Below are 23,637 nucleotides of genomic sequence, written 5' to 3'. Positions count from 1 at the left end.
TTTTAATTTTAGGACCTTGATTCACCACAAAAACTAATTCTGAGAGATCTGTTGCCCTCTACATCTTGCTGTTTGAAGGCTGTGGCTAAAGCCTGCCTAAAAAGTCAAAAATTAAAAGTTGACCCTCAGACTATGGACAAGGAGTTCCGGAAAAGGTCTCCAGATCTATCCTTGACTTCAGCTTTGGCTCCATAAACAGATCCCCCTGCCAAGACTCTGGAAAAGTCAGATCCATTAGTCTCTGACCCGACAATGCAAAGATTAAGGTCTGTATGGATCTGTACCCCACTGCTTCCATCGGATCCATTTTCATCCAGGCTTCCCTCTCCATTCCTTGAAGAGTCGCCTCAAAGGCATTCTAGTCCTCTCTCCGCTACAACCCTCCTTCGATCCTGAAGAAGTCTTTCAGAAGTAGATGTAGAGAGGATGATTAAGTTCCTCCGAACACAGATACAGATGGGGGTAGGTTCTCCTGGCACCGAAACAGAACCAGTATTGGCCTCTGAGCCAGTGTCTGTCCATTTCTCCTGTGGTATCCTCTGATATGTCCTCTTGTTTCACCAAGGGCATACTTGCCAGATCCATGGAGCTTGTAATAGACGCTGAAGCTTTCAGAGCCATTTCTTCCCCTCTGACCCTCAGTGCCAGATAACTCTGGTCCATCTCCCTCCTCGAATGGAGCACTGATGGGTGCCAGAAGCTGATCTGAGAGATTCCAGTTTCTGACCTGTCGACTTCTGTTTCTCCTAGACGCACTGCTTTTGAGGTTGTGGAGAGGGTTTTCTGTTTGCCTGGAGAGCACACATCCCTGCCCCCTTCGGATCAGCCAACCCTACCTCATACTCTTGTGTCTTTAGCATCAGCCATGTCTTCCACTGGGACAGCCAACTTGAGCAAGTCTCCAGTCAGCCCTTCAGGGTTTTATCTTTTGCGATATTTCCCAGAGCACCCCACTGAGGAAGTCTGTTGAAAGAGGACATGCAAAAAGAGGCACTTTGATTCCCCCAAGGAATCTCTCACAGATGACACTAATTTTGTTGAGATGGAGGGGGTCCCCCAGATCACCACTTAATTCCTTTGAAGAACTCCTTGAGCTCTTGAAACAAAAAGGTGGTTGGTCATCCGATACCCCCTCCCAAGATGAATTGGTGTTCTTGGAGGCTTTTGGGTCTGGCCTGTCTACTTCTTGGGTGATCCTCCCAGCTGATGAGCTCTCTGAATTAGTCTCTCAGCGGTTGTGAAGGAACTGGACACTATTGAAGCATTACCTGAAAGACTGGATAAAATTCTTTCGCCCCCCCCCCCCAACCCAAAGACCATATGCACTGGAGCAAGGGAGCATCTGTTGATGCCATGGTTGTGGTTGCAGCCACAAGAAAGGAACTAGCAGAGCATGTCCATCCACCTAACAGTCTCTAGAGCATGTTTTATTCAGCGACCTTGCTCTTAGGTCATTGAATTACTTGGCAGACTTTACAATACTGCAAAGAGATTTGATCAAGGAGCTTACCAAATCTTTTTCCTGCGCCACGTACTCTGAGGATGGAAACAGTATCTCCTTGATATGATTTTGTAGAACCATTTTAAGCCTTTATCAGTGCGCCCCTTGATGCATCTTCTGTGTATGGCTCCTAGGTTAAAGACACACTTGCCATGTGTGAAAGAGAGGGAAAGACCCTGCCTGCCGTGGGCATACATTATTCTTTTCCTCAAAGGCCCTTCTCTAGGAACCAATGAGGTGGCAGGAAGATGTGGTTTAAGAAGTCCCAAGGTCTGTTCCAGGGTTCATGTGGAGATGGTTCCCCCAGGGGCAGAGAGGGAAAACTCAGCTGGAAGACTCAATACTCATGTCAGAGGTTGTCCGCAGAACCAGGTATCTAGAGATATTTTTCTCAGGTAGGCCCTGTCAGTGTCCACTGAAGGGAAGCCTCGCTGTCCTGCTCTGGAGGCAGTCGTGGATAGTCTGTCCCTGCACCAGAGAAGCCTGGCTGTTTGTCACAAAAGATTTGTGGGTGCAGAGGATTATATCTGGAGGCTGTACTATACCATTTTCCTTAGCCCGTCCCACAGTTCTGAAGAAAATCCCCAATGTTCCACCCAGTCAGAGGGAAGCAGCACCTGTAGAAATAAAGCTGCTAGTAGAAAGTCATCCAAGAGGTCCCCACAGACCAGCAAGGGTCTAAAGTGTATTCAGGATTTTTCTTAATGCCAAAAAAGACCAGGTATCCGAGGCCAGTTCTAGATCTCAGCAAGTTAAATCAGTTTGTCCTGTATACAAAGTTTCAGATGGTCACAGTTCAGTGCATTTTGCCTCTGCTGCACATGAGAAATTGGATGTGGTCCATAGATCTTCAGGATGCATGCCTTCACATCAAAATGAACAGGTGCTCCTTGAAGTAACTGCCTTTCTGGCTGGGAGCTAGTCATTACCAGAGCACTGCTGTCTGGTCTCGCCACAGGCCCCCATAGTGTTCAAATGCACCACAGTGGTAGCAGCTCACTTGAGGTTACTGGGATTCCAGGTGTTTCCATATGTAGACAAGTGGAGAAGGGACTACTTGCTCCAGTTGTGTTCTCATCTGGGAATAACCGTCAATTACAACGAACCTCAGCTTGCCCCAACACAGAGTTTGAAATTCCATAGGTGCTCATTTGGACACAGTCAGATAACCTCTCTTCTCCTTATTCAAACACTCTGCAGTCCAAAGTCAAGAATTGATTCAGAATTCATCTGTTCCAACCTGACTGATACTACATGCTTTGGGTTCCATGGCAGCAGCTATCACCCTTGTTCCGTTGACCAAGTTCCTTATGAGAATCCTTCAATAGATTCTGTCAACTGAATGGTCCATTTTCCAACAGCCATTATCCACGCCATTCAAGATAGTTAAGCCTGCAAAAGATGTCTTCTGTAGTGAAGTCATTCAAGCCATCTCCATGAAGGCTGTCCCGGTGGTCTTCCCCTTCCCAAGGCCATGGTGACCACTGACACCTCCCAGCTTGGGGGGGGGGGGTGGCGCACTACTTGGGAAGAACTGTCCAAGGTACATGGTCCTCAGAAGAGGCCAAAAGACATAGCAGTGTCCTGGAGGTGAGAGCTGTCCTAGTGTTGTAGGCCTTTCAAGTCACTTTGCTATCTTGGACAATTGTGATACAGATGGACAATTGCCAGTAGTCTGGTACATCAACAAACAAGGGGGAACCAGATCTTACTGACTTTGTCAAGAAGCTGTGGCAGTATAGCAGTGGGTGATCTCTTCCAGTCGCTTTCTAATAACCGTGCACATGTGGTGGGAATTCAGCATGATTGCAGACAAACTAAGCCAGTCCATACTGATGCCTCACGAGTGGTGTCTTTAACGTCAGTGTGAATGAGAGAATTTTCCATCAGTGGGGCCAGCCATGCTGCAATCTATTTTTCCTCGCCCCTCAAGTGCCGCAGGTTCCTTGCCCTGATCCCCCCCATCAGGGGAGTCACCAAGAGGTGCTGTATTTTGATTGGCCTTCCAGTCTCCTGTATGGTTTACCACCCTTACCACTGATTCCCAGATTTTTTTCAGATAGCAGTTCTGTTGAAGTGCACAATAATCCTCATAGCACCTTCTTGATCTTGTCAGTTTGGTTTCCTTTCCCCTGGCCTTATCTTCTACATTGTACATTACTAAACACTGCAGGAGTGAATGCCTTTTCAAAGTCCAGGTCCTGTCCTTGCTTGGTCATTCTTGTCTGCACTCTAGGACTGCTCTCACCATTCTCATTCATTCTTCCTTCTGTGCCCTTAAGCTTTGTGAATCACCCATCTGTTTGAAATACTGCAGTAGTGATTTCAGTCAGGACCCTAGTACACTTGTGTAAGAGATTACCTGAACAGTAGATGCCCTGCAGATCACCGTTCCTCTCTACTTGCTGTATCTGTGAGACCCTAGGACCAAGGGGAACCTTCTTTTCTCCTATGTCTGTCCTAGCAGACTGCTACTGCAATGCTGTCTTGGAGATTGAGGATTTATGCTTATCTGTTTTATGTACCTTTACACTTTTGAGCTCTGGTCATAATTTGGACATATCCAGAGAAGGTTAGAGGTTTTGTGCCCTGGCCCAGACAGTGGTAAAAACCCATCTGTTTGGAATACTCCAGCTGTTATCAGTAGGATATCTACTGTTATGGTATGTTCTTACACAACTGTACTTTCATTCAAGACCTGAATGGGATATTGTGAAGCAACTGAAAGATTTGTCACTAGTTTGTGTGCTGTTGATGACATTGACTTAATTTTATTGTGCATCTTTTTGGTTGGTTAAGTATACTGATGTGAATGGAGGCAGATCCTGTGTTTAAAGTGGGGGGGGTGGCCTCGTTTTTTGAGCAGACCGGTGATGTGGGTTACGTGTGTCATAGCTTTAAGGTCCAGGATTCGATTCTCACCTCTCATAGTCTATTTACTCCTGGTGTACTTGGTTTCCTTCCACCTGAAAAGCATGCTGGTTGATTTTGATTAACCACATTGTATATAAATTCATCTACATATCTGTTTCAGATTTGCACCTTACAGCATTGCTTGTTTATGGAGTAAACAAACTGTATATATAAACAACTCCAACATTATGAGCACAGTTAAGATGTCGTTAATTTCATAGTTAGACCATTTTTTATAGTCTCCAAGTATGAATTCTCTTGTGTTGTGGCCTCTTGCCCAAATACAAGTATCCATGAACAGTGTAATGCCTTTGGATGTATTTACATAAACCTACATATCCATACCCAGTTGTACTATATATGGGCAACTAGGCATTTAGACGTATAAGAGTGGACGTTTTTCTTTCATCAACTACATTATTAGTCTGTTGAAATGGCTGGCTGTGCCTTAGTGCAGTATATAGTGTATTGCATTGCAGTCATGGATGTGCAACCATGGAGTTACTGTATATTAACCAAGTGGTGTGTGGGTAAACCCCCCATGTTGAGATTTGGTGACAGACTCCCCCCCCCCCCCTCCCATCCAGTTGTCAGTGGTGTGCGATGCAGCATTTGCTGTTCTTTTAAGTAGTGTTTTCATTGTGCCAGTCACAGAAGTAATTTTACAACTTTTACTTTAGTGTTCAAGACTGTATACATACAGTGATAGGAAGTGTTGTGTGGATTGGAAGACAGTGAGATAAGTGCCTTTGCAATTAGTTGTTTCCGTTATTGAATTTATAACTGAATGTGTTAACAGGATTTCTCAGTGATGTAACAGTATATGCAGTCAGCATATGCATGATTCACTGGTGTACAGTTGTGAATACACTTGCCTTAATTCCCAGGATCTTGGCTAAATGGGGTCCAAGAAGGACTAGTACCCAGCTCTAAATGTAAATAAATCTGAAGGTAATGACATTTTGCAAGTCTCTTTCTTGGCAGAATATATCACAGCAGATCAAATAGTTGTATTTTGTTAGGTTTCATCATTTCTGGTATACCAGAGAATGTTTAGCTTGTATACATTCCATTGACCTACTGAAAGCTCAATTGCTGCTTAATCTCTTGTGCAATTTTGCATTTGCACCTCCTCCTCCAAGATCATTTGTTCAGAACCAGCCAACCTAATGCATTTTAATATTATAACTAACCTTGAGAGTATAGGGGCTTCCACTTAATTTGGGTGGAATGTAGATGTTCTTCATTCCACATTGCTGCAGTCCTAACTATTGGGTAGTCCGCTGTCCAGTCGGCCCGAATACCAGAGTATATGGCTGACGTCGGTCAGGGCGCATTAGACTGACGTCAGTACGTCAGGGTACTAATGCGCATGACCGACGTCATATCCTCAGTCTTTTTTGCCGCATGGTCCGATGCAGAAGCAGTTTTGCGAGTGCAGGTTGGCGTTCTGAAATTTTCTGAAGTCGGAGTTTCAGACCGAATCAGAGTTGGCTAAGTACCCGTTGGGAACATTTTGGTTTTTCTTGCCTCAGTATTTAACCGGATGTCAGAAAAAGTGAATAACTGTATTTCTTGTGGGAAACAGATACCTCATAGGGATTACCATACCTTGTGTATACCTTGTTTAGGGCCTGAGCACGGCGTTGTTGGATGCCGCTCTTGTGCTAGGTTTAACAAACGCACTATTAAGAGGAGGTTAGACTGTGCCAGGTTAGTGTTTGGGAAGCGTTGCAATTATAAAATGCCGTCGGATGCTCCGACGCCCGCTTCGTCCAAGAAGCGCAAGGACAAAACAGCGAAGCCTAGGGTTGATGAACCGGCAGTCCCGGACGTCGGTTCTTTAGAAACTCAGTGGAGCCAGAGGTTTTGCCAGGAGTTTCTTTGGAGTCTCAGGCAGAGACTTTACTGTTACAGGATGTGCCTTCTCAGGAGGTAGGCCAGGCTGAGGGGCTTCTCAGGTAACTGCTCTTCCCTCTCTTCCCAAGGTAGTTAGAGCCTCTCCTTCTGTTTCCAAAACTTCTTTGAGAGGTAGGCCAAGTTTAGCTTCAGTGGGGGCTTCTCCTAGCACTTCAGGTTCTGTGCCTAAGAAACATATGCTTAAAATGGCAGAAGATTTGATTACTATGATTAGAGGTTCTATGCCCCCTCCTGATAAGAGGCCTAGGGTGGAACCTGAGTTTGATAGTTTTGAACAGTGTTCAGAGGCTTCTGAGTCTTCTGCGGAAGATTTGCAGGAGTATCCTCCTTATTCTGATTCTGATGTGGATGATTCCACTCCTACAGCTTCTCCTCCTGAGGATTTCTCATTTTCAGAGACTCTGCATTCCATGAGGGAGCACTTTAAATGGGAAGGCCAGGATTACTCTGATTCCAGGAAAAGGCTTAGGGAATTCTTGTTTTTACCCCAGCATAGGCCCTTAGCTATACCTCCTGTATTGAATGTGGTGGAAGATGTTTTTGCAGAGGCTTCCCTGATTCTTTGCCTCCTGCTCCTGTTAAACCTGATAGGTACTATAGGGTGCCTGAAGCTCATAAGTATCTTTTTAAGAGTCCTAGGGCAGACCCGGAAACTATTTCTCAGGGACCTAAAGGTGTTAAGGCCTCTGTGGTTAAAAACCCTGTTCCCACTGATAAAGAGGCAAGGGCTTTGGATAGATGGGGAAAGAAAGTGTATACTTCTTCCACTTTAGCCATGCGGGCGTTGAATTGTCAGTTTCACATGCTAAAATATCAAAATTATCTCCTTTCACAACTGAAATCTAAGGTGGATGCTTTGGCGGAAGGTATTGAGTGTAAAGAGTTGCTGGATTTAGTTCATGTGTCTGAACAAGTGGGTAAGCATTCTTTGCAATGTGGTTTTGATGCTGTACAGGCCTCCTCGAGGGTGGCTGCCACTAGTTCTGTTCTTCGCAGGCATGCCTGGTTGAGGGATCAGAATTTAGCTGAGCATGTTAAGACAAGGATTTTGGATGCTCCTTTACAGTCTGATGTGTTGTTTGGTTCGCCTGTGGAAGCAGTTTTAAAGAAAATGGAGGACAAAGCTAAGTCTATGCAAACTGTTAAAGATTTTTTGCAGGTGCAGCCACCGAAGTTTAGTAGAAATTGGCCTACTAAGGGATGGACATATCCTGCTTATGATTCCCAGTCTAGGGGTAGGTCTAGGCGTGGTAGGGGCAGAGCTCAAGGTTCTTTTAGGCCTAGAACAGGAGTTCACCTGCTCAGACTTCTGGTGAGGGCAGGGGTCAGTCCTTTCGTAAACAGACCCAATGACCTGCCTTTTCAGCTGCCAGTAGATTCTCGTCTGGCAGCTCCTTTGGGAGGAAGACTGTCTCTCTTCAAAGAAAATTGGGATTTAATTACTCAAGACAGATGGGTGTTGGATATCATTCACCACGGTTACAGGTTTTATTTCCATACATTGCCCCTTTCAAAGGCATGCCAGACGTTCCTCCTCCACAAAGGAAAGAGGCTCACAAGCAAATTTCTCTGTTACTCCAAATAGGGGCCATTCAGCCAGTCCCTGTATCAGAAAGGGGCCTAGGATTTTATTCTCGCCTGTTCCTAGTACCAAAGAAGGGGAACACGTGGAGACCAATTTTGGATTTATCTATCCTCAACACTTATCTGGACATTCCCAAGTTCAAGATGTTGACGTTACAACAGCTTTTACCTCTGCTGGGCAAAGATCACTGGATGGTAACTTTATATCTCAAGGAAGCTTACCTTCATGTGCCTATAAGACTAAGTTGCAGGAAGTATCTGCGTTTTCGAGCTGGAAATTCTCATTATCAGTTCTCTGCATTGCCCTTTGGCTTATCTACTGCCCAGAGTATTCACAAAGGTTCTGGCTCCAGTGATAGCTTACTTCAGGCTAAAAGGAATTCAAATCTATCCGTACTTGGACGACTGCCTGATTCTGGCTCAAGAAAAGGAAGACCTTCTGCAGCATCTGGAATATGTTATAGCAGTGCTAAGATGCCTAGGGTATTCTGTGAACGAAATAAAGTCCAGTCTAGTACCCTCTCAAGACATGTGCTTTCTGGGTGTGAGACTGAATACAGCAGCCCAGATGGCCTTTTTAACCCCGGACAAACAAAAGAGTCTATCCCTTTACTTCCATCAACTATCTCATCAGTCCGTGCTGACTGCAAGGACAGTCCTTCAAGCATTAGGGTTCATGGCATCTTGTATTCTGGTGCTTCCCAATGCCGAACTGCATATGAGGAAGCTGCAATGGTATCTCAAAATGTATGGACACAGCACTGCCAGGATTTGGACACTGTCATTCAAATAATACCTTGCCTTCAAAAGAATTTTTGTGGTGGGCTCAGGAATGTCACCTAAACAAGGGACTCTCTGTGACCCGGCCAGAGGCGAGTCAGATTTTAACGACAGATGCCTCGGACATTGCTTGGGGAGCTCATCTAAATGGAAAGTGGATACAAGACAAGTGGCCTGCCAGACTACAGCATCTACATATCAACATGAAGGAGATGTTAGCAGTCCAGTTTGCATTAATGGCTTTCAAGGAGTTACTTCTTCCAGGGCAGGTGTTGATTCTAACAGACAACACAACTGTCATGTGGTACATCAACAAACAAGGGGAACACATTCTTATCCTCTATGCAGGCAAGCAATGATTTTATGGGAGACTGCGCTCAGCTTGCAACTAACTCTTCAGGCAAGGTTTCTGCCGGGAGCACAGAACTCCTTAGCAGATGTGTTAAGCAGACAAATCATGGATCCCCACGAGTGGAAACTGGATCTTCATGTATTTCAGAAATTGACAGTGTCATGGGGAACTCCAGACATAGATCTGTTCGCTTCTCCACTAAACCACCAGCTGCCAAAGTTTTGCACAAAGGGGTTTCATCACACAGCTTGGAAAGTGGATGCTCTTTCTTTCAGTTGGAAAAATCTTCATGTGTATGCCTTTCCACCTCTGCCTCTTCTTCCAAAGGTGCTCTTAAAGGTCAGACAAGACAAGCCAAGGATGATTTTAATAGCTCCAGATTGGCCTCGGCAACACTGGTACCCACTACTAAGGAGTCTGGTAAGGAAGCCTCCATGGCCTTTACCTTTGATTCCACATCTGTTATCTCAGAAGGACGGTCATCTGCTCAATGTCAAGCTTCACTCTCTTCATCTAACAGCCTGGCATATTCTGTGTTGAAACACAGCAGGTCTCAACTTCCTCAGCAAGTTTTAAATGTGATTATGGAAGCTAGAAGACCTAGTACAAGGAAAGTGTACAGAAAAATGGAAGAGGTTTTATTTTGGAGTACAGCAAAGAATTTGGAGATTTCTGAGCCTAATTTGAGTGTGGCTCTTCAATATCTTACTGAGTTATTGGACAAAGGTTTGTCCTTCTCTTCCATTAAGATTCATGCTGCAGCAATTTCAGCTCACTATGATTGTGACCCACCATTGTTTTCGCATCCTTTGTTCAAGCAGTTTCTTAGAGGGGCAAAGAATATAAGACCCCCGTAGAGCTCCTACTCCTGCTTGGGATCTCAATTTTGTGTTGGAAAAACTTACTCTACAACCTTTTGAGCCTGCGGCTACTGCTGAATTGAAATACTTGTCATGAAAGACTGCTTTTCTGTTGGCTATTACTTCTGCAAGAAGGGTGTCTGAGTTGCAGGCCCTTATGGCAGTAGAGCCCTTTTTGATTTTCCATAAGGATAGGGTATCATTACGTACTAATCCTTCCTTTATGCCTAAGGTGGTTTCTAGTGTGGTTTTAAACCAAACTATTCATTTGCCTACTTTTTATGCAGACCCCCAAAATAAAGGGGAAAAGCTTTTGCACACTTTAGATGTACACAGGCAATTGCGTTATTATTTAAGCAGGACTAAGGATTTTAGGCAGTCTCAGCAGTTGTTTGTTTCTTTTGCTTTGAGTTCGCAGGGCAAGCCTGTGTCAAAACAAACTATTTCTAGGTGGATTGGGTTTTGCATTGCATTTTGTTATTCCCATCATGGCAAGGAGATTCCAGCTGGGATTAGGCCTCATTCCACTAGGGCTACTGCCACTTCAACAGCATTTCTAAGGGGGGTGGCAACTAAGGATATTTTGGAGGCAGCTACTTGGAGTTCAGTGCATACTTTCTCTAAGCATTATCACCTTCCTCTCTACTCTAAGTCTAGGGCTGGTTTTGCCACAGCTATTTTGCAAGGCATGTTGTCAGCTCCTGCTTCTTTATGATTTGCCAGCCTCCCTTACCTCTGCTTTGGGATTCTACCCAATAGTTAGGACTGCAGCAATGTGGAATGAAGAACATAGTACAGTTTTGTACCTACCATAAATGTAGATGTTCGAGGATCCACATTGCTGCAGTCCAATTTACCCTCCCTCCTTCCCCTCTGTGTTTAGGGGTGGTTGTGTAGGTGAGGTTATATGCTGCTATTTTTGTATATATTTTTGTATATATTGTACATATTTTTGGTGCAGGTATATTGGGCCTTGTCTTTTTAGGGTCTTCTGACATCTGGGGCAAGAAAAGACTGAGGATATGACGTCGGTCATGCGCATTAGTACCCTGACGTACTGACGTCAGTCTAATGCGCCCTGACCGACGTCAGCCATATACTCTGGTATTCGGGCCGACTGGACAGCGGACTACCCAATAGTTAGGACTGCAGCAATGTGGATCCTCGAACATCTACATTTATGGTAGGTACAAAACTGTACTTTTTGTGGCTTGAGAGAGGTCAAAAGTTCCTTCATCCAGCTTAACCGTTTGAGGATTTGATCTTGCAGGAGGAAAACTGCATGTGGTAAGTTGCTTAGTGGTGTGTGTCTTTTGATTTGTTCATTTATATTTGTGGTACTTAAACTGGGTTGAGGACCAATTGCAGTGTAAGCCTGGGAACAGTGTGTAGTTAAGTGACTTAGCCATAGACTACATAAACTGAGACTGCAATCCTCAAAAACCTAGGACAAAAAATAATGGCACTTCAGCATCTTCCTTCCTTAGTCCTCTACATCAAATTGCCAAAACATAATCGTATGCATAAAGTGCATGCATTTAAGTGGATATTCAAGCAGTTAAGTGATTTTTCAATCAAGTACAGCCTTATCTGTCTCTGCTTGTTTTGTGTTCATTGTAATGTTTGCTGTTTGATGCATCACCAGGTAAATAAATTCCTTTTTGTTCTCTCTCACCTCTACCAGTCATTACACTTGGAGTATGTCGCTGCCGCTGCTAACCTTTTTGCAGAAACGTATGGTATTTCTGGATCTAGAGACACTGCTGCTATTGCCAGAATCCTTGAGTCAGTTAAGGTCCCAGAATTTATACCTAAATCCGGAGTGAAGATTCATGTGTCGGACCAAGAACTCCAGAATGCCAGTGCTTCTATAGGTGAGGTGTCTATTTTAATTTTGTTTTGCACAGTACAGATTTCTGTGTTTTATAAAGATATTTGCTTACCCCTTTCTCATTAACCAGAAAGCCATGTGTAGTATGCTTTAAAACTGCTAACATCTGCTTTGGTACAGCAGATAAAAATTGTCTTCTGGAGTTGCTTTCAAAATTTACGCTGTTGTTTTGGGGGGGGTCCAGCAGGCTTTCATTTTACATTGGTAGCCCCATGCCTGTCAGTATAAACGTTGAACTCTGATTGCATCCCATGTTGGCTATTACAAGCAATACTGGCAGTATTTGCACTATTTTCACTCTTTGGAAGATTTTTGTTTTTCATTTGAAGTGCTTCTTTCAGCTGCAAACCTACCTTTTGCTGTAACAATAGAAGTGGTTTGGTGACAGAATGCTTTAAACATCAAAAGTCTAGATTTTGTTTTAATATGTTTTATAGGCAAGTTGTCGAGAAGTAGTCCTCAGAAAGCTGAAAGGCAAGTAACCCTGTTAAGATTTTCACTTGAGTTCAGCCATTCATTCTTGTTTCTCTTAGACTGTTTGGCTTAGAAAAGTTCTTTCCTCCCCATTTTGTCAGTCTGTGGAGAGCTGATTAATTTTGAAATGTAGTAAATATGATTCTCCTGTGACCTTTGGATCAGTATACATAGTATGAAGGGCTTCAGTTCAACCTACTTAAGATTTTCCTGCCATTAGACTTCATTGATAGACATATTGGCAGCATTTTCCTAACTTTTTGGCTTAAATATTTTGTAAGTATTTTTTAGCTTATTTGGCTTTGCCGATTAGTGGAAGTGAGAAAGCTGTGCCAGTTTTCCCATAGTCTTATTACCTCTACCAGCAGTAGTTCAGGTTTTTAGGAGGTTCAAGCAGTCTTAGCCTAGCTTGCAGCACTAGTAATGCTGCTGTAGCAAGTAGGATTCTCATTTGGTGCTTTGCCAGTAGCATTTAGTGCTTCTGTCCTTGTTTTTACTACGGAATAATTTGCTAATGTCAAAACAATTGCCAAAAAGAGTCCCTGGTGATTTAATTAGACTAAATTGGTTGTGAGAGAGGGGTATGATGTCACCAGGTGCATACGTCTTGTGGATCAAAAGCACATTGCCATAAGTAACATGACCCCACTCCCTTTACGTTATCTGTAAACCTAGATTGCATAGTGAGGAAATCCAGTTCAAAAGTGTGAAATACATTTAGGCAGATAGTGATGTTAGAGTTTTAGAACCTTCACCCAAGGTCACTCTTCCTTTTTTTAATGCATATTGAGAAAAGGTTGCAAGATCCCAGATTTTGCCAAGTACATAAATAGGAAAGTTGGTTGCTACCCTTCTGTTATCACTTATGGTTTATCTCAGTTCTGTAGCATTATGGTTGTCCCTCAAAAAGTGGACATGAGGTAGGACATTTGAAAGCAGCTCTTAGTTGCAGTTATCCTAGTAAGTTGCATATATTAAACATTACTTTGGAATGTTACCCAGGGACACAGCTAAATATTTGCAGTGTTTTTTTACAAATCTGGTCATACATTCCCTGGATTGGAAGCTTCCTGTAGACTTCAGTTCAGATATGCACTAAACTTTATATAGTTTGTGATGAAATATAATTTTAGGAGTTCTTGCTTTGAAATCTCGGCATGCATGCATAGCTGTTGCTGTCTTATATGTATTCAGCAGTAGATGTTGGAACCTTTCATTCTCAGGGTATTGCAGTGGCTTAGTTGCAAAATCTCTGCCTCATAACATCAAGGTCTCTGATTCACTCCTAACCCCTCTCAACTGTGTGAAATTTGCATGGAGATCATCTTAACATTCACTGTCACAGTTCTTGCATTTGGAAATATCCCATGTGAAGGATACTTCAGGCTGTCCAGACTGAGCCTTAACCTTCCCCACTCCCAACCCCCACCCCCCACACACACATGCAAACACTTTCAGTACTCGATCCCACCACAGCATAAGGACAGCAGCCATGTTGTAAAGAGTGTGTCAGCAGACACCATCTTCATATCTTTTTGCCATGCAGTGTGTATAACAGTATGTGTTTTGTGTGTGTCTCTCTCTCTCCATTGGGTAGCCTACTTCCAGCAGCTAGATAAGTACCTCATGGAATGTATTTTGTCTGTCTGATTTTTTGGGTCCTGTCTGTTTTTGAGCATGGTTCTTAGGATTATTTCATGAAAGTTAACTGTAGTGTGTGGGGAAAGAAATCCTTCAGAAAGGTTTTCACAGTGTTTCTTTCCAAATTTACTGCTGTATTCTTTACCAGTGGGTTATCCTACAATGGATAGCCATAGCTCTGACCAGCATTCCAAAGCCTGTCTCCTTCCACATGCCGTATATCCAGTGTATGACCTAAGCCTGAAGATGGGTGGTAACTAAGGGGATGTAGGCCACAAATTACCTCAGGTCTTTGCCACCGGTCCAAAAGCAGAACAACACTTCAGTTGTCTAAGTTTTACATCTCGAGCTGATTACCGGACCATTTGGGCAGATTAGTAGCCCATTTAGTTTTGTTTTTATTTATTTATTTTTTTTCTTCTTCATTTTTACTTTAAGGGGGATTTGCATGTCCAGGGCTGAGTCTGTGTCTGATACAGATGAGAAGTGGGGAACCTTCACTGTTCATTTCCAAAGGCCAGAGAGGGATCACACATTCTTGTCGGAGAGGAAATTCCTAGTTCCTTAATTGAAGTTGGTTTGTGCTCTGATCCTGACAGGTTATGTGCAGGCAGATGTTTCTGCAAAGAAAAGGCAGAAAACAATGTACATCTTCCCCCCAGGTAGTGAGGAATCCCTAAAGTATTTCAAGATTTTACCCAAATGCTTTTTAAAGCCCTTATGCCTGTTGACCCTCAGTATTTTTAGGCACCACTTGCTGTTGTGGCTGTGCCTCCTCCGCTGAAAAGTAGAGGGATTCTTCTGTGGTGAAACACCAGGACTTTGACTCTGCCTTAGCCTTTTCTCAGATACACACTTCCTCGGCTGTGGTTTCTGAATAAGAATCTCCTGTCCCTCCCAATTCCCCTTTAGAAAAACTTTCTTTTGAGGTTATAGTAAAACTGATGCAACATTTCAAATGGAAAAGTTCTAAAATCATTTATGCTCAACAAGAGGTATTATGCACTGCTTCAAATGGATACCCATAAGCCCTCTACCATTCCCTCTGTTCTAGAAGATATGTTAAAACGCTTTTACTGCTGCTTCCTCAAACCCCGAATCCCAGCCCCTTGCTCCTAAAAAGCCAAACAGGCTTTACAGGGACTTTATGAACAAAGTTTCTGTACAAAAATTCCTCCTCTGATCCAGCTGTTATTTCTCTACTTATAAAACCCACCAAATTGATTTCCTCCGTTTGTCTTACCTACTGCTAAGAATAGCAGGTAAGGCAAGAAGAAATTATTAGTGACATGCCAGATTCAGACAAAAAGTTTTCTGACTTATCCTTTCTTAATTGCCTCACAAGTAGCCAGATATTGTATTGAACGCATCTGTGATGCTGTTGATGCTTCTGGGTCAGTTTTGCATAGGTTCTGTTGTCTAAGGCTACATTCCCTTTCAGAAGATGTCAAGGCCAAATTATTTGGTTGTCTTCTGGATAGACAGTGTTTGGTTTTGCATATGCAGAACTATTTAAAACTTCACAGTATAAGGGGAAAGGTGATTAAGGATTTGAAACGGATATTAATTTCTTCTGTACCAAAATTCCAGAGGATTTATTCTTCTAAAGCAGGACCTTTTGTTGGAAGTCAACAGAAGCGACCTCAAAAAGGTAAAAGGGTTAATAAGGGAAAATTTCAAGATCAGACAGGACCCTAAGGGTCAAAACTCCATTTCTCTACAAGCCCATTTCCGTATGAATAGCTTCCTTTACTTCTCTGCCCTTTCCCTGGGCCAGAATCCCCTGTGTCAAAAGCTCTCTCTTTCCCTTCTAGTTTGGAAGGAAATTACAGGCAAGTGAGCTTTCCTCCATTATAGAATAAAGGTTCATTTCCCCCTTTTCAGGAATTCCTCAGCCTCCACAAAATCAACTGTTCCTCCCCTTTTGCAGGACCTTTGGTGCCAAGGAGCCATTTGTACAGTTCCCTCTTATCAGTACCTCAGAGGATTCCAATGTTAAGTTGTCAATCTCGCCTTCATTCTTGCTGGATGGGTTCGGAGCCGATCCTCGGCTCCGACTCGGCACTTGCTAAGCTCGAGAGTCACTTTTACCAGCTCGAGGCAGCCCCATATCCCATGATGCAAGGCGGTAATTACCCAGATCTCGTTTGCCACTTCGCTAATGAGGTCATCCTTTTTACCAGCTTTTGGTAAGTGATTTTTTCATTGATATTTGTCAGGTTTTAGGTCCCAAAACCCTAAAATTTTGTTACTTAGACTTAGTGAACCTTATTCACTTAGCTCCATACCCATTCCCCTTAGTTCACTCTTCCATAGTTTCTGTGTTTCGGGCCTTAGGCCTTTCCCACCCTCACAGTTCCTGTCAGATTTTTCCCTTAGGTGTGTGTGTGTTGTGTCACTGTTAATAACTAATTATTTACTTTTAATAATAATTTAGTTATTAGTATCTTTTTTGGTCTGATTGTTGTGTGGGTGTGTGTTTTAGGTCAGACCTGTCTAAAGATACTAGGGTCTCAGGTTTCAAGAAGTGTGACTCGTGCTGTCAGAAGATGTCTCTGACAGACGGTCACACGTCTTGTATTTATTGCCTGGGACCCCTACACCTGCAGGACTCCCTGTGCTATATGTCATTCTTTCAGCCAGAGAGTCCTGCAGGAACGTAGAAATAAGTTGATCCTTAGGGGTCTACTTAAACCAGAGAGCTCCCCGGCTAAAGTCGGCTTCGGGAAGCCCTCTAAGCCACCCAAGATCCAGGCTTCGGTGTCCAAGTCTGTGGTCTTGGTTCCGACTCTGCCGGAGTCGACATCGGCTCCGTCCGGAGCCGATCCTTCCTTGTTGGAAGCTTCTGTGCCGGCGCCTATCGGCGCCGTACCTTAACCGGCACGGTGTCGGCTCCGTCTGGAGCAGACACCCCAGCGTCGAAGCATGTCTGGAGCCGAGATATCTTTGTCTCCTCTCGGAGCCAAGTTGTCGGCTCCGCCTGGAGCCGAACGTTCCTCGGCTCCGATGGCTCCAAAAAGAGGTCTAGATCTCCTTCTTTGGAATCTATTCACTCGGCTCCAGCATCCCCCTTGCTTTCGGAGCGGAGCCATCGGAGCCGATCATCGAGGTCTTCCAGGCTTTCAGACCACGATTTAGAGAGAGTGGTAAGTAGGCTATTAAAGTCACAGGCACTAGCCCAGATGCTCCATAGCCCGTCTCATCAGACGTCAGCTATTATACATCCCCCTGAAATTCCTCCTTCGACTCTCCTACAGAGCTCGGAGCCGGAGATTATTGGTACCATGACTGCTGCTACTTCGGAGCCGACCGATACCACACTTTTCGTCTCCGTCGTCCTCGACTCCTATCTCCTCCTTGAGACCTTCCTTGGAGGGATCCGGGCGTCGGGCTTCCCTGGTTGGTTCCGAAGGGGCGAGTGGCATCGGACCCTTGTCCGACCCCGTTCTCCCTCTCGGAGCTTCGGCCTTGGTGAGCTCGGCCCCGACATCTGCTTCGGAGCCTTCCCTTTCGGTGGGACCAGGGATCCCTGTTTCTTGGCGGGATCTCGGCTCTCCCTGGGAGGGGAGCCTTCGAGGTGATGAGGAGTGTGCTAGCCCCAGAGCTTAGCCAGCAGTCTGTTCCTTTAGCTCCTCCCTCTATGGTGCCTGTAGATGCCTCTTCCTGCTCTCTTGCTCCCGGACCCAGAGATCCATCGCCCCAGGTTTCCCCATTGGGAAGGACTTCCTCTTCCGAGGTTTCTCCTGATCCTTCAGGTGAACCCCGTAGAGGACCTGCAAGAGGAAGCATTTAGACTCCCCTGAGTCTACAACATCAGATACCGATTTAGATGAGTCGGAGGGGTCCCCAAGATCTCCCTCTGAGGATGTCTCCTTTTCAGACATCCTTGAGCTCCTGAAACAGAGGGGGAACTGGCCCTCCATTAACCCCTCCGAGGATGAATCGGTATACCTGGAGGCCTTTGGATCTCGACCCTCCACCTCCTGGGTGTCTCCGCCTTTCGACCCTCTTATGGAGGTCATAGCTCGAAAGGCGTGGGCATCTCCTGATTCGGTGGAACCAGTCCCTAGGAGACCTTCAAAATTTATTACGGCCCCCGCAGAAAAGCAGTTTCTTACTAAAGGTGTCCCGGTTGATGCCATGGTGGTGGCAGCCGCCACTAAGAAGGAACTTGCAGGTCCTTCCGTACCAGTCCATCCTCCTAACAAAGAATCCAGGACTATGGACAGGTATGGTAAGCGGATGTTTTCCTCCGCTACCTCTGCTATGCGTTCGCTGAATTATTTGTCACTTCACCAGACTTCAAAGGGACATCCTTAAAGACTTAGGTGAAGTAGTACAGGATCCTTCAGCAGCAGGGGCTCAGGAAAAGATTGCTTCTCAGCTGGGAATCCTTAACTCCATAACCAGCTCCTCCATGCGGATCATTTCTTATGCAGCCGATGGGGCGAGTAAAGCTGCAGGCACAGGAGTGGCTCTCAGACGTCAGTCCTGGATGCGGCTCTGTAATTTTGCAGACCCCTTTAAGGCGTCCTTCACAAACTCTCCCTTTGATGGGTCAACTTTGTTTGGCCCTCAGGTGAAGGACACGTTGACCAGGTGTGAGCAAGATGGCAAGACTCTTTCTGCCGTAGGAGTCCGTTTCTCCACTCCTTCTAGACCTTACCCCAAAGGTCAGAAGAGAGGGAAATTGTGGTTCCGAAAATCACAAGGAGTCACGCCTGACGCACGTGGTCAGTTTACCCCCAGAGGCAGAGGGGATAATAATAACAGACGCCGCCCTAGGGGCAGAGGGGGTCCGCAGAACCAGGGCTCCAGAGAGCCTCTCTCTGACAAGCCCTTCCAGCGTCCCTGAGGTGTTGCCCGACTGCCCACCGCAGTCGGGGGAAGATTGTCGTTGTACCCAGAAGCCTGGCTTTCCCTCTCTCAAGACAAATGGGTACAGCCGATCATATCCGAGGGTTACAAGATTCCTTTTGAGGAAAGCCCCTTCCCTCAAAAAGGTTCCCTTCCAGACGTACCACCCGGTCTAAGGGAAATTGCTAGATTAGAGGTGTCAAAGCTTCTAAGGAAAAGAGCCATCCAGCCAGTACTAAAAGATCATTTAGAGTCCGGAATCTACTCAAGGTTCTTTTTGGTCCCCAAAAAGACGGGAGACTGGAGACCAATATTAGACCTCAGCAGACTAAACAAGTCTGTCAAAAAGACGAGATTTCGGATGGTCACACTTCAATCGATTTTGCCCTTTCTGGGCAAAGACAACTGGATGTGCTCTATAGACCTTCAGGATGCGTACTATCACATAAAAATCCACAGACGCTCCAGAAGGTTTCTCCGCTCTCGGCTTGGGACCAGTCATTTTCAATTCAGAGCCCTGCCCTTTGGTCTCACTACAGCCCCCAGAGTGTTCACCAAATGCATGGCAGTGGTCACGGCTCACCTGAGACGTCTAGGATTCCAGGTGTTTCCGTATCTCTACGACTGGTTCCTCTCAGCCACCACCAGGCATCAACTCATCCGAGCCAGAGACTACACCCTACGTCTCTGCAGTCAATTGGGAATTTCGGTAAACTTCGAAAAGTCCTCCTTGTCGCCCTGCCAATCTATTACCTTTATAGGCGCAAATCTAGACACTACTCGGATGTCAGCAAACCTAACAAGTCAGAGAATCCTAGATATCCAAAACCACGTTCGAATCATCCTTGCCAGCAAAAAGGTACAAGCCAGGCTGGTTTTGAAAGTGTTGGGCCTCATGGCTGCTGCCATCATACTTCTTCCTCTGGCCCGTTTTTACATGCGTCTTCTACAATGGATGTTGTTCACACAATGGTCCTTCCAGCAGCTTCCCATGCGTCACAAGATCCTAGTGACACAGACCTGCAAGAACCATCTATCCTGGTGGATTTCCTCTCCTCTAGTCCATCAGGGCAGACCATTTGTTCCCCCGGCCCCAGTAGCCATGGTCACTTCGGATGCCTCCCTGATCGGGTGGGGGGGGGGCATTATCAGGGCAGGATGGTTCATGGCACGTGGCAACCGTTCGAATACCAACTGCACATAAATGTCCTAGAGATGAGAGCAGTGCTTTTAACATTACAAGCCCTCAACGACTTTCTTCCCTTAGGAACTATTGCAGTTCACACGGACAACATGTCCGTGGTGTGGTACATCAACAAGCAGGGCGGAACCAAGTCCTATCCCTTGTGTCGAGAGGCTCCCAGACTTTGGCAATGGGCGATCTCCTCTCATCAGTTTCTGGTAGCAACGCATATCCCTGGGAAAACCAACATAATAGCGGACAGATTGAGCAGAACTATACTCATGCCTCACGAGTGGGGTCTCAAGCAATCCATAGTGGAAGAGATTTTTCAGAAGTGGGGCCACCCATGCTGCGATCTTTTTGCTACTCCTCTAAACAGCAAATGCCCAGACTTCTTTTCTCTCTTCCCACTTTCGGGCCATCCCCCAAGAGACGCTCTTTCCCAAGATTGGCCCCAGGGACTTCTTTATGCTTTTCCCCCCTTTCCATTGATTCCGCAGGTACTCCAGAAAGCGTCCGTTTTGAGAGCCAAATTGATTCTCATTGCCCCTTACTGGCCTCGACAAATTTGGTTCCCGTTCCTTCATCGCCATCTCTTGGTGCAGCCTTGGCATCTGGACCCAGTGCCAGATCATCTGACCCACCAGTCGGGTCAACTGCACCGGTCCGTTCCTTCCCTCAACCTCACAGCTTGGTTGCTCCACTTCCTTCCTTAGCCAGGCTTCCTATGATCTCTAACCCCGTTAGAGACATCATAGTAGCTTCTCTTAAGTCCTCTACCAGGAGGATTTACTCTGGTAAGTGGAACCGCTTCTCCCTCTGGGCGAAAGATAAGAACATAGATCCCTTTACTGCCCCGGTTCAGTCAGTCTTGGATTTTCTAGCGGAAATTTTTCACTCAGGTTCTTCCTCTTCCACAGTCAAAGTTCAGTTGGCAGCAATCTCCAACTTTCATGTCGGGTTTGCAGACCACAACATTATGTCCCACAAGCTTTGTAAAGCCTTTCTTAAAGGGGTGTTCCTTCTAAAGCCCCCTGTTAGGGATCCTCCACCACAGTGGGACCTAAATTTAGTGCTGGCATCCTTGATACTTCCCCCTTTCGAACCGGCTGCTTCATGTTCGTTAAAGTTTCTTTCTTGGAAGACACTCTTTCTTGTCGCCATTACCTTGGCTAGAAGAGTGTCGGAACTTCATGCCCTATCTGTTCGTCCCCCTTATTTGGTCTTCCACAAGGATAGGGTATCCTTGAGAACCAATTCATCCTTTTTGCCCAAGGTTGCTTCTAAGGCAAATTTAAACCAATCCATTGATCTTCCTGTATTTTTTACAAATTATTCTAACAGGGCGGAACAAAAATTGCATTACCTTGATGTTCACCGCCAACTTAGATATTACTTGGACAGAACTAAGCAATTTAGGAAATCTGATCAACTCTTCCTTTCTTATGCTGAAAATAAAAAAAAGGTCTCCCTGTTTCTAAAGTGACCTTATCCGGATGGCTATCTTCCACCATTTCTGAGATTTAGCAACTTGGGGGCAAACAACTCGGCTCAAATCCTAAAGCACATTCCACAAGAGGCCTAGCCACTTCTACAGCTTTTCAGGCTAGGCTGCCCTTAGATACTATTTGTGCAGCAGCCACTTGGGCCACTCCTCATACCTTTGTTTCTCATTACAAATTGGATTTGGCCTCCAGGGATAGGGCAAGCTTTGGTTCCACTGTTCTCAAGAGTCTGTTCCATTGAGCCACCCAGGATAGAGGTGCTAGGGACGCGGTCCCATCCAGCAAGAATGAAGGCGCGATTGACAACTTCACATTTAGAAGTTATGTACCTACCATAACGTTCCATGTTAGTTGTCTTCTCTCGCCTTCTTTCTTGCGTCCCTCCCTCCTGTCCCCCTAGCCTGGACAACAGACCTTGATCTCCCCTTTTCTCTGGAAAATTCTTCTTCCTTGGACACCAGATAGTTCTTGTCCTTCATTACCTGGTTTCCATTACAGCCTTTTTAGGTTAGTGTTTCTCTTCCTTAGTGGAAAGTTTTTATAGGCAGTTTTTCCTCTAGATACCAAACGAGATCTGGGTAATTACTGCCTTGCATCATGGGATATGGGGCTGCCTTGAGCTGGTAAAAGTGACTCTCGAGCTTAGCAAGTGCCGAGTCGGAGCCGAGGATCGGCTCTGAACCCATCCAGCAAGAAAGAAGGCGAGAGAAGACAACTAACATGGAACGTTATGGTAGGTACATAACTTCTAGTTTTAGGCTATTCTAGTTCCAAGAAAAAGATGGCTGTTTGGGTACGAGTGGTCAAGGAAAGATCTCTGACATCTTTCTCAATGTGCTAAGCTTCAGAATGCTAACTCTCTGGACCTTGTTTCCTATGATTCTGTGTCAACTTTTCCTTGTGAACCTGGACTTGAATGATGCATATCACGTTGATAGTCATCCTGTTTTCAGGAAAATTTGACATTCTCTGTCTTCATTATCAGTTTTCTGCTTAACTTTTGGTCTTTCTACAGCCCCAGAAGTATTTACCAAGTCAAGGCATCCAGATTTTCTCATACATGGACAGCCTTCTGCTTTGAGCCTCTCCACATTATTTTCTGAAGGACCTAGAGTTCTAATCAAATCTTCTCTTTTTGGGATTCACCCTAAACCTAAGGAAGTCTTTCCTGACCCTTTCTCAAGACAAGATTTTCTTGGGGTGCCAGATCAGCACCCTGACAGACAAGCTTTCCCTTCCTCAGACAAAGTTCTGTTTCTAACAGTTTTTTTAGAGCCACGTCCCTTTGCAAGTAACCTCAGCAAGAGGAATTTTGAGAGCCCATGGGATTCATGGCATCCATTATTCCTGTTGTTCCATTTGTCAAACTCCACGTGAGAAAACTTAAATGGTTCTTAATCTGTTTAGTAATAACATTGCTACCCATTAGACTTTCAGATTTATCTCTTGTCCTTTATCAAGGAGACGGTCATATAGTGGATCAGCCAGATTCTCCCTCAGTCTGAGGCATTCTTTACTGGTTCATACCACAGATCAGAACCTATACACAGATGCTTCAGACTTGGTGTGGGGTGCTTGTTCTAACAATATAAAGCCCAGGGGTTATGGTGTAGAGACATAAAAGACAAATGTCAAGGAAATGAGGGCTCTGATTCTGGCTCTTCAAACACTGAACGAAATCTGGCCCCCGGGCCCCCTCAGAGTATTCACAGACAGTAACATGATTATGTGGTACACAGACAAGTGGAGGGGGGCAAAGTCTTAACGTATGTGCAGATTAGCCCTGGTAACTTGGGAAATTGCCATCCAACACAAAGTGGTTCTAAAGGCAGTTTACATTCCCATAGAGAGTAACAGTGACATACTACTTGCATAAATCCGGGACAATCCGTCAGAAGTAGATATTGAACAAAGTTGTCCTTCTGAGAATTGATCATCACTAGGGTACTCCACAAATAGACCAGTTTGCCTCCTTCCAGAGCAGACAACTGAGAGTTTTGTTCTAGGGACCCAAACCAACTGGCTTGCAGAACAAATGTCATTTCTTTCTCATGGAGAGGGAAATTCTTTATGCATTCACTCTCTTCTACCTTTACTTCCAAGAGTCCTTAGAAAAAATTGAAGGACAAACCAAAGTCTCGATGACTCCCTTTTGACTTAGGACAGTGCTGATGTC

General features: G+C 45.0%; 1 protein-coding gene across 1 annotated transcript in view; it reads left to right on the top strand.

The window, feature by feature from the left end:
- The window catches only part of UBA1 (ubiquitin like modifier activating enzyme 1), a 2,903,587-nt gene that overhangs the window by 2,404,570 nt on the left and 475,380 nt on the right, over positions 1–23,637 (top strand). The window contains exon 29 of the mRNA XM_044080725.1: positions 11,595–11,784. Within this exon, the coding sequence (XP_043936660.1) occupies positions 11,595–11,784 (190 nt within the window). The remainder of the gene's footprint in view (positions 1–11,594; positions 11,785–23,637) is intronic.

This window comes from Protopterus annectens, chromosome 8.part0, assembly GCF_019279795.1.
Source record: "Protopterus annectens isolate FY-2018-M chromosome 8.part0, PAN1.0, whole genome shotgun sequence".
NCBI lineage: Eukaryota > Metazoa > Chordata > Ceratodontiformes > Protopteridae > Protopterus > Protopterus annectens.
This window is presented reverse-complemented; position numbering and strand designations above follow the sequence as displayed.